The 11,635-nt window shown below is 38.8% G+C and overlaps 1 protein-coding gene across 1 annotated transcript; it reads left to right on the top strand.

The window, feature by feature from the left end:
- The first annotated feature begins 304 nt into the window (after positions 1 to 304).
- Positions 305 to 1,108, top strand: LOC125498818 (uncharacterized). The gene is made up of 2 exons (XM_048647107.1): positions 305 to 410; positions 513 to 1,108. Exons 1-2 carry the CDS (start codon positions 305 to 307, stop codon positions 1,106 to 1,108), a joined length of 702 nt encoding a protein of 233 aa, XP_048503064.1.
- Positions 1,109 to 11,635: the final 10,527 nt, after the last annotated feature.

Raw genomic sequence — 11,635 nt, 5'->3', positions numbered from 1 at the left:
TAAATCTACTCATTATTACATTTATTTTTGTGCTTAAATCACGGTGATCTCCTTCACTTATGCTCCAACGTCTTGACTCACGCTCCTCAACGACTGAATTTATGGCTTGTTAAACTCCTTCCTTATTTAGCCGGACCGTTACTCATTTAATGCACTGCTCTTGATCTTGCATCCTCCACTGTGTCTTCGGTCTACATCTTCTGTGTCTTTACGTCAAGTGGTTCTACGTCATCGAATCATCGCTTCGTCGCGTCAATGTCATCCTGTCAAAAAATTCAGCCATAACAATGCCTAAGAAGAATAAATGACTAGCATTAGAAATTGTATTGCTTGGAATATGGTTGATATGGGCAAATTAGTTTGGCAAGTAGCTCAAAAGGATGATGTTTTACGGATCAAGTGGATTCATAGTATCTATATAAGGGAGCAAAATTGGTGGAAGTATAATGCTCCCCCAAAGGCGATTTAGATTTGGAAAGGTGTGTGCAAGGCTAAGGATGTGTTTAAAATAGGCTACAACAGCAACTCGTGGAGGAATGACAGTAAGAAGTACACTGCCAAGGAGGGGTACCAATGGCTAAAAGGTCAATATGAGGTTGTTGGTTGGCATCATTGGGCGTGGAATAGGTTTAATGTTCCAAAAGATGCATTTATGAGCTGGCTTATAGCTTTGGGAAAAGTCAGGACAACAGAAAGGCTCAAGGCTGCTGGAGTCTGCAATGATGTGTCTTGTTTGCTATGTGATAGTGGTACAGATAGTTGTATGCATCTCTTTTTTAGATGCCATTTCAGCAGGATTATGTGTACCAATATTATGATCCGAGTGCAGATAAGAGTGCGAAATGATGAGTATTTATATACTACCTGGAAAAAGCGGGGTAGAAGACACAGAAGTAGAAAAGAACAACAAATTTGTTGCACTGCCCTTGCATCTACTGTTTATCACATTTGGATAGCAAGAAACCACTCTCTGTGGGAGAATGCAGTTATTCATCCTGATACAGTGGTGAAATGTATAAAACAGGAGGTTGTTGGTAGAGCTATAATAAAGATGAAAGATTCTTGGCCTGATGATGTAAAGAATTGGGTGACTGATCTTGCAGGATAATTCCTTTGGTCTTAGGAGTTGAATATATCTGATTAGGCTTGATTTGTGATTGATTCTAGTTGTGATCGTTATGACCAGCTAGTGTGTTGTACTAAGCTGGCTTAGGTTGTATTTAAGCCTGTTGGCTCTCTATTGTTTTGGTAATATACTTTCTTACATTTACGGAAAAAAAAAATTGAATATGCACAAAACACATTTTGTATAACCCCCAAATTTCTCTCTTTTGGAAGCATATATTTTAATATAAACACTTGAGAAACTTGAGAGTATTACCGTTATAATTTATATCTTTTCCAAAACTTCGTTGGATAATCATAAATATTAGTCTGATCTTAGCTAGATTAATTTATCTTTTTCCCTAAATTCATCTTTTATTTTTCTAGTCCTATTTTGATTCTACCTATCCAACTAGTATAAATAGGGGTCTCCACCTATCATATTCTTCACACCAAATTTGAGAAATAAATCTCTTTTCTCAAGTTTAAACTCTCTCTTTCTTAGCCTATCATTTCTCTTGTCCCTTAGGGGTTATTAATTTTCAAGGTGCATGTATATGTAGATCTTTAATAATTATTTTTTTATCCTTAGTATCATGTTTTTAGGAAAATATTTTCAATAGAAGTCCATGTTTTTATAAGTTTTATTATGAACTACATGTGTTCAGTAAGAACATGTTTGAATGATTATTAATTTTATTATGCACTTGAATCGGGTCTTTAGTTCAATATTATTATAAAGTTTGATTTTGGAATCTATATTCATATAATTTACAAGGAGTTTAATTTTTAAATGTATTTTTAAATATTTAAAAAGGGAGTGTTTTTGAACTATTATTCTTTTTCAAAGGTTACCCCTTGAGAGAGTTATTTTATTCATGTCTTTATATGACTAAATTTATAAATAGTATTATTCTTTTTAAAAGAGGATTATTTCAGAAGGACTTATATTAGATATATGATCTTTTATGATCGCAATTATAAAGAGGCAACGACTTGTTATTTATTAGCTAGCAAGAATAGTAGCTATTAATATTATATACCCAGGCAACAACTTGTTATTTATGAGCAAGAACAGTAGCCATTATATTATTTACGAATGTACTTTTTTCATAAGTCATGTGGACAAGGTAGTAACCTCTCGTACTAGACTCGATAAGGAATACTAAACTTGGGGTGTGCACAATTTTAGGAAAGGTACATAGGCAAGGAAAAATGATTTTGAAAGTTGTATATATACTTTATATTATACAATTATTACTAGTATCCAAGAAATACTTTTCGAAATTAAATATTTCAATGTTTAATTAAATAAAGTGTTTAATATTCCGCATATACATGTACTCAATATTTTTACTGACACGCTTTTTGTTTTATTTTATGGCTTTGTCCCTATAATGACCCTATTTTGGCGAGAAGAATTTACAGGTTGATATGATGCATACTTCATATGGAAGAATCATAATTAGTCAAGAAGTTGTTGTTTTATTTTCTTTATTTCCATTGTTATATAGTTGTACAATAAAGTTATTTCAATAAAGAGAAGTTAGTTCAGTTATTCCGCTGCATTAGTTAAAGTTCAGTAAGCATTTAGTATTAAAGCCTTTAACGTAATCACGTGGCAGTAATACTCTAAAGTTTTTGAAGTGTTTTATATTAAAATATATGCTTCCAAAAGAGAGAAAATTAGGGGTGTTACACATTTACTTACTTGTCGTGAACATGTCGAACATTTACAATGCTACTGAACTTTTGTGAATGACGTTGAAGCCTTATGACGTTCATAACAACGCAGGGTGTTGTAGTAACTTTATTGGCATTGTTTGGAATGCTTTGTCGTTCTAGTTGACTTATTGTTCAAAAATAACTATTGGTTGATTGTATAAACGTCGCGATCCTATAGAAAAGTATGAAAAATCTTGTAAAATGAAACACACAATAATGTTCAGTCGTTGATGTTTTAACGACTCTATGATGACATGTTCATTACTTGTTGAATACACAACAAAAAATATGTAACTTAGCACTTAGCTAGAAGAAATATCTTTTGAGATGGACAGCGTTCCAACTATGTGGGACCATGGTGTCGTCGTGTCGGACTAGCTGGTAAGCGCCATTGCCAACAACCTTGCTGATTTGGTACGGACCTTCCCATTTTGAACCTATCTTACCTGCGTTGGGCTCTTGTGTGTTATGGAAGGCCTTCCTTAACACCCAGTTGCCTTCAATGAATGACTTGGCTTGTACGTTTTTGTTAAAACTTCTTCCTATAATCTGTTGTTGTGTTACCATGCGTATCAACACAGCATCTCGGAATTTCTCTAGGTCGTTGATCAATTCGTGGCGATTATGCTACTCCATGATTAGACCATACCTGGCAGTTGGAATACTTACCTCCGCTGGTAACACTGCCTCCCAGGTGTTTGTCTAGTCGCAGTGCATGGCATCGTGCGATTTCCCACAAGATAGCTGACAACACTTCTGCCCATTTTCCTTTCTTAGCAGTGAGACGCTTCTTCAGTATGTCTATGAAAGTTTTTTTGCTGGACTCAGCTTGTCCATTAGCTTTATCGCTGATAAATTGCAACCCATCGTCACATATAATTTCTGATGGAATACCAGACCTGCAAATAATGTTAGTATGTATAAAATAAATTACCTCCTTATTGCGTACTTGTTGTAAGGAATCTACTTCTATCCACTTAGAAAAGTATTAGTGCCAACATAAAGACCTTATGTCATGGGGCTGGAGGTAGTTTAACAACTATGTACATTCCCAATTTCATGAAACGCCAAGGAGTTAAATAAGTATGTAAAATTTCACAAGGATTGTGCGTCATACCTGCATGTCGCTGACAACTGTCACATCTTATGACATACCTAATGGCATCTTGCTTCATTGTTGGCTAATAATTACATTTCTTAACGATATGTTGGATAGGTTGTGTCCTCCAGAATGGTTTCCACATGTCCCTTCATGAAGATCTTGCAAAAATTGTTATCATTGATGCTTTTCTAAGCAACGCAAATAAGGTCCAGCGGCGGACTTTTTGAATATTACTCCTTGGATGGTGACGTATCTAAATGTTGTGAAGCGAATTTGTCGTGCTTCTACTTTGTCGGTTGGGAGTACATCGTTAGTTAAATAGTCTTAAAAAGGTTTCGTCCAACTAACACTTACCTCGTCGTTTGCAGGGATATCATCATTGGTTGTGTCGACGTTGTTGTCTGTTTGCTCGACGTCATTCGTTGCTAAATCATCATCGTCATTTGTCTGGTCATCGTCGTTGTTGCCAATTGCTGAGATGATGTCTATAACGTTTTTGCATTTACTTATTGCTGGTGTTGTAAGATGGATGATAGGGACAGAGGTGAATGACACAGCTCTCAGGGACGATCCTAGGTTCGGTAACGCATCTGCTTGCGTGAACTGACCTCTTGTTATTTGCATTATATCAAACTGGTTCAAAAATTTTACTTATACCTTGTGCGACTTCCAAGTAGAGCGTCATTTTAGAATTCTTAGCGCCAAATTCGCCTTTGAGTTGACTGACTATTAGCAATGAATCGCTATAAATCTTTAACGCTTTTTCCCTCAAGTCGCTTGCTAGGGTCATTCCTGTGATCAACACCTCATATCAGCTTCGTTATTGGTTGATTTGAATCGCAACATATGGCTTGCAGTATCTTGTCCCCTTGTGGCGACGTTAGCACAACGTCAAGACCCGCACCAGGAAAATTAGAAGATCCGTCAATAAACAAAATCCAAGCGTCATGGTTGACGTGATTGATCAGAGCAACTTGGTCTTCTGTGATCTTCTCTAACTTTGGTAAGTCTGCCGGAAAATCAACCAGGCTTACGACTTAATTGTTGTTCTTGGCAGGCCTTGATATCGTAACCACTGAGCGCAATGGCCCATTTACCCATGCGACCTGTCAATTCGGGTCTACGCAAAACACTTTTATGGGTAAGTTAGTCATGACGACAGTATGAGTTTTAAAGTATGGAATTTTTTAACAGGATTGACTAAGGCTGGTACACGTTTTTCAAAAGAAGAACACCTGGTCTCTACGTCTAATAAAGACTTACTGACATAATAATTGGGGAGTTGATTGCTCTTCGCTTCTCGCGTCAAAACGTCACTGACTGAGGTGTTCATGATGGCTAAATACAGCTGGAGCTTTTCTCCATCGCTTGGTTTGGACAATAAAGGGGGAGAAGCGAAATACTGCTTGAGTGCTTGTAGAGCGTCCTCAAGTTTTGGCGACCAGTCGAGCCCTTTGTTTTGGTGCAGCATGTCATAGAACAGCTGGCACTTTTCAGACGATCTGGATATGAAAGGATTAAGCGCAGCGACGCGTTCGGTCAATTTTGTACTTCTTTGACCTTTTTGGGGGATTGGATGTTGATCAACCTCTTGATCTTTTCATGATTCGCCACGATTCCTCGGTGTGTCAAGATGTAGCCTAAGAATCTACCTGCAGAAACCCAAACGTACACTTAGTCGGTTAAGATTCATACCGTACTTTTGGAGGACGTCGAACACCTCAGAGAGATGTTGGATATGGTCGCTCGCTTGCTTATATTTCACCAGCATTTCGTCAATGTATACCTCCATGGTGTTGCATAGTTGATTCTTGAACATATGGTTGACGAGGTACTGATATGTTGAACTTGCTTTTTTGTAAAGGCATAACCTTATAACAATAAATACCTTTTGTCGGTGAAAAATGTTGTATCTTCCTGATCGTCAGGATGCATAAGGATTTGATTATAACTGGAGTACGCGTCCATGAACGTTAGGAGCTCGTGACCTACTTTTGCGTCGACCATTGCGTCTATATGGGGAAGTGGGAACGGGTCCTTAGGACATGCCTTGTTGAGGATTGTGAAGGCGATGCAAACCCTCCACTTGCCATTCTTTTTGCTAACAATGACATCATTAGCCATCCAATCAGGACATTTAACTTCGCGTACCTTACCTGTGTCAATCTACTTTTGCACTTTGTCGTTTAGAATTTGATCGCATTTTGGAGTGAATTTACGTTATATGAGCTTGATTGGTTTATGCTCCAGATCGACGTTCAACTTATGAGGAATAACTTTTGGACTTAAACTTGTCATATCTTCATGGGACCAAGCAAAAAAATCCTGGTTAGTCTTTAGGAAATCGATTACCTGGTTACGGAGTTATGGCAACAAAGTCGCTCCAATGCTAACGACACGATCAGGAAAAGCTGGATCGAGCGCCGCTTCATCTACATTATGCACATCTGGCGCGTCAGGCGCTGATCCGCTTATTAATTGCTAGATGAACGCCTTGGCAGGATTTAGCAACGAGCTGTAGCACTCTTTGGCAGCTTTTTGTTTTCCCTTGATCTCTTGGACGCCCTATTTGGTGGGGAACTTGAGCGTCTGATGATTTGTTAATGGAAAGGCTTTCATTTTTTGGATCCAAGGCGTGCTTAGGATGACGTTATAGGTAGAAGGGCAGTTCACGACATTGAATCTTGATGACAGGTTAACGCCTTTGGCAAAGCTGACGATCTGGTGCGCATTGCCGCTAAAGCCGACTCTGACAGTAGATTTTTTCGTTATATCCCGGTCATAAAGATCCATACCTTCCAGCGCATTTTTGAAAATGGTGTTGGCTGAACTTTCGCCATCGACCAGCACTCGTCTTAGCAGGCAATTGCTGGCGGTCAAAGATATGACCAGTCCATCGTGGTGCTCCTTTCGCACACATCATTATTGTCGAAAGTGATAGACATCGCCTCTAACTTGTGCTCGTCATCTAACCAGCAAGATTTAGGAATAGTGGACGAGGGGGATCCCTCTCTAGCTACCCTCTTGGTTGCTGAATACGTTAGTCCACAGACATTTGAACAACTAGAGATTACATTTATTACCTTGACATAAGCAGAGGACGCAGGCGGATTTGACTTGGAAGGATTTTTATTGAAGGAAGCCTTCCCCTTGTCGCTAAGGAGATCTTGGAGGTGTCTTTTGTTCAGCATGAACGCGACTTCCCTTCGGAGTGCGATCCATTCTTCCTTCTTATGATCATGATCAAGGTGGAACTGAAACCACTTAGTCTGGTCTTTTTGAGCGTTTGGGTGATCGTTCTTTCTAGGACAATGGACAGGAGCTCCGATCTTTGTTAACGCGTTGACGACACCTCCGACATCCACGGAGAACCCATAGGATCTAATGGCAGGGTATACGATGGTTGATCCGCCTTAACCTCAGTACCTGCATTTTCAACCACATCATTAATATTGTGTACCTGATTAGGGCGACCGTATGGATGATTCCGCCAATTGTTCTTCTTGGGGAGGAAGGCCTTGTGATCGCTCGTGCTTTTCGACACATTGCGATTGGAGATGGTATTAAGGATAGCGTCGTCTCCCTCCAAGCGCATCTGAGCCAACACCCTTGATTTAACTTCTTCAAACGTGGAACACGGGTACTTTGTGAGACGATTGTATAGCTTCAACCGAATGATGAAACCTTTCGTGAAACATTCAATATTTCTCTTAGTGTCAAGATCTTCAATGTTAATCATCTATTTATTAAAGTGATTATAATAATCGCTAACTGGTTCTCCTTATTCTTGGATAATGCCATAAAGGTCGCTCGTCGGCTTATCCAGACTACGACTACCTTTGAATTTATCATAAGACTTATTGACCAAGGTTGAGAAATTACTGATGGTTCCAAGCTTGAGGGATCCGAGCCATTTGAGAGTCGGCCCGGTCAAGGTAGCCCCAAAAGACTTGCACATGCACGTTTCAACAAGATGCCACGGGATGGACGCCTGCCACATTCTTTGCTTGTACTAAGCAACGTGCTCAATGGGATCGGTTGATCCATCGTATATGGCAGTAAGGACAAGAATATTAAGCTTCTTCCCGAGCGATACCTTGGAAATCTATTCTACGAACGGTGATGCTGCATAGTCGTCTTGAGGCTCAACGACGTTGTGCGTGGGTGCCCCGAGGAACTCAGACATGAGCTACATCAAGCGCCGATTCTATTTCTCGATAAGTATCATCGCTTCTTTATTGGATTTTCATCTCTGTGCATGGGGGTATTCTTAAGGTTACATCCGTTTTGATCGTTAAAGAGGCCTTCGTCTAGGAAACCCTCGTCGTCTTTTGACTCTACGCTCCCGAAATAAGTGGGGGGGCGCATGACGGGAATGTCGTCTGCACTGAAGCGACATTGGGTTTTGGACGCTTTCGTCGAAACCAAATTTTCTTGTAACTGTTGAATCTTTACATGCAATGACGATAAGTCAAAGGACAGTTGTTCATTGAACTTTTTTGTTTCGGCCATCTCTGCCTTCATTTTATCATAGAGCTTCTGCATTTCGTCAATGTTCATTGGTGCGGCCATCTTAAGGGAATTGGAAGAAAGTGATTAATCTGGTTGTGGCCCCACAGTGGGCGCCAAATTGTTATGCTGATTTTCGCCTAAGCGATGATATCCGATATGGGGACGACAATGACCAAATTTATGCAATGTATGTTGATGCAAATATGAAAGGGATTCGCTGGGAATGACACAAAGAAGTGTTGACGCGAAAAAACCCCCAATGAAGGTGGGTAAAAAACCTTGGGTGGATGTTCGTCGACCAATCTTCTATATGCAATCGTCACTTAGAGTGAATGACAATCAATACATCATAAGTTATTTGTTCTAAGTACAAGAATTGCTTTTTCAAATGATAGTAAGAAAGCTGCTGGAAACATAAATTAAAGTATGAATAATCTCGGAATGATGGCTATCGTACGTATGTTCGTGTATGAAACTTGTGATGATTTGCTTTGTAACTCTAGTGCCCTTAAATAGCAATAACACCCACTGCAACGTGCACCTAAGATCTCGGAAGTAGCTTTGCATGATCTCCGTGCAATCTCAACAGATCTCGGAAGTAAACAATATAGCAGCCACACCTTCCTTATTCTTTGGGCAGTAGTTTAATCGTTGACTCAATCATAACGTCGATGCGTACCTGGGAACGTCAACGTCTTCGTCTTATTACAATTGGGGGATTGGTCGAACAAACACAGTCTGTCGAAAAATGGCAGCGAAGTGATTGTAAGAGAAGGAGGAGATTAAGGATTAGGAGAAGAGGGACACTGGGATGGAAGAGGAGAGAGAAAATGGAGTTGGAGAAGATGAAATGATGCTGATGAATATGGCGTTGAAATGGTTGGTCTTAATTACAATCACACGTGTGAATATTGTCACACAATTAACTATTGTGTGATAATTATTAGGGATTAAAGTTATTCTGATAAAAACTGAAATCCAATCCAATCTAAACAAAATTAGCGATTCGGAATGGACTTAGACTATGTTCGGATTAGATCCGGGATGGATTTGTCTTGGAAAATTGGATTTTCAGATCGTATCGGATTGAGGAAGAATAATGGAACCAAAAATTTAATAATTGAATAGTAGATAGGCCTTGAATTGTATAATTAGAATTGGGCTTCATAGATTCTTTTTATAAAAAAGAAGTTTGGGCGGCCTTTCCCTTCCCCTAACACTCTAACTGGCTAACTTCCTGATCACTATCGAAAACTTTATGTTGATGCTCGTGCCTATTGATGGGCTAGCTAGTACAAATTAGTTCTACTATTGAAAACTTTATTTTGATGCTCGTGCCTAATTTTTTTTATCGAAAAATAGTCTTAGAAAATCGGATATTTTGGATCGGGTCCAATCTATCGTCTGAAAATTCCAGTCTATCTCTCTTTTTATATATAATTTGTATCAAGAGTATATTAATAAAGATGTAGAGGAGTGCAACATTCATGACGAATTTGGAAAGAGGATATAAAGGAAGGGCATTGCTGCAAAAGAAAAAACAAATAATGAAAATAATACTCGAACTTTATGTCTGGAGGAAGGGGATGATCGCTACTGTACAAAACGTTTTACATGACATAGAAGACATTTCGTGGGTATAGGAATCATAAAAAATGTTAGATAGATGGTCATTGTATAGTATTCTTACTAAGAGGTGAGGGTTTAATTCAACACCTCAACATATGATGAAATTGATGCACAATACTGCTTGGCATGATCTCTTAGTAAAGATTAGTATTCTACATAAATAGGATGTATGGTATTGGCTCCATGATCTTTTCCTAGACTGATATTCCAGTACTTTTATGCTGCTGTGCTAGCCTTTATTGCTTTTATCTTTTAGCTAATTCAGGTCTAGGAATTATGTGGTGACTAGGCACCTGTGTGTGACCTAGAAGTAAGTGTAGTGGCGCCTTATATAAGGGCAGCCTTTTATCTGTAAAAGGTAACACAAATGAATGAATGAATGGTGAGAAAACCTTGGAGAGAAAAATATCCATGGCTACTGAAATATTGTGAGCTGCAGATATGACATTGTTAATGTCAACATGGTATCTAAGCCACAGTTCAAAGTAAGGTGATTTATTCTAGCTCTTTATCAGTAGTCTAAAAATATAGTTTTTATTTTCCTAAAGTTTAAATCTTGTCTGTTATCCCTTTCTCCATTTTCTCTTCAAGTTGATGTTTTTTAACTAGCAACTCTTAAAACTCTTGTCTTTTCTAAACCATGGCACCTGGAATAGACAGTAGTAATCCCCTCTACCTTCATCCATCTGATGGAAGTAGTTCCATCATTGTAGAAAAGCTTCAGGGATCAGGAAACTATAGATCTTGGAAAAGATCCTTAGAAATAGGGCTTGCCTCTAAAAGAAAGCTTGGATTTGTTACTGGAACTGTGAGAAGAGATGCTAGTGACACTGTGAAACAAGAAGCATGGGATACGTGCAATAATATGGTTATATCATGGATCTTGGGTAGTGTAAGTGAACCAATAAAAAAGTCCATCATGTTCTTAACAAATTCTGCTGAAATATGGAAACAACTTGATAAAAGGTATGTTGTGACCAATGGGTCAAGAAAGTATAAGTTGAGCAAAGAAGTGTATGAGACTAAGCAAGGAGCAAAGTGTATAACAGATTACTACACTGAGATGAGAGGATTATGGGAGGAACTTGAATCCCTAAGTAGCCTACCTCCTATAACCACCCTTACCTCTGAAATTAATGCCTTTATCACAGCCTTGAATGAACAGCAAGAAGAGCAAAAGTTATTTCAGTTTTTGAATGGGTTAGATGAAACCTATAATGTGCAGAGAAGTCATCTTCTCATGATGAGTCCACTGCCATCTGTGGATGTGGCATGTAGTTATCTCCATCAGGAAGAGAGTCAAAAGTAAATATTAAAATCTGTAAAGGAAGAGAGTGATGCAACTGCAATGTTGAGTAAAAGTACTGAGCTCAATTGCAGTGAATGTGGGAAAATAGGGCATGTAAAAGAAAAATGCTGGAGGATTGTAGGATATCCAAGCAAACACCCTAAGGCTCATAGAGAAGGGAAAGAAAGATTGAGGGAACCATGGAACAATGGAAGAGGAGGTAGGTACAATAGAGGAGGAAGATACAATAGAGGAGCCAGGAGTGCTGCTCATGT

This window comes from Beta vulgaris, chromosome 6 (assembly GCF_026745355.1).
Source record: "Beta vulgaris subsp. vulgaris cultivar EL10 chromosome 6, EL10.2, whole genome shotgun sequence".
NCBI classification, from domain to species: domain Eukaryota; kingdom Viridiplantae; phylum Streptophyta; class Magnoliopsida; order Caryophyllales; family Amaranthaceae; genus Beta; species Beta vulgaris.
The sequence above is the reverse complement of the archived record's forward strand: the minus strand, read 5'-3'. Positions and strand labels throughout refer to the sequence as shown.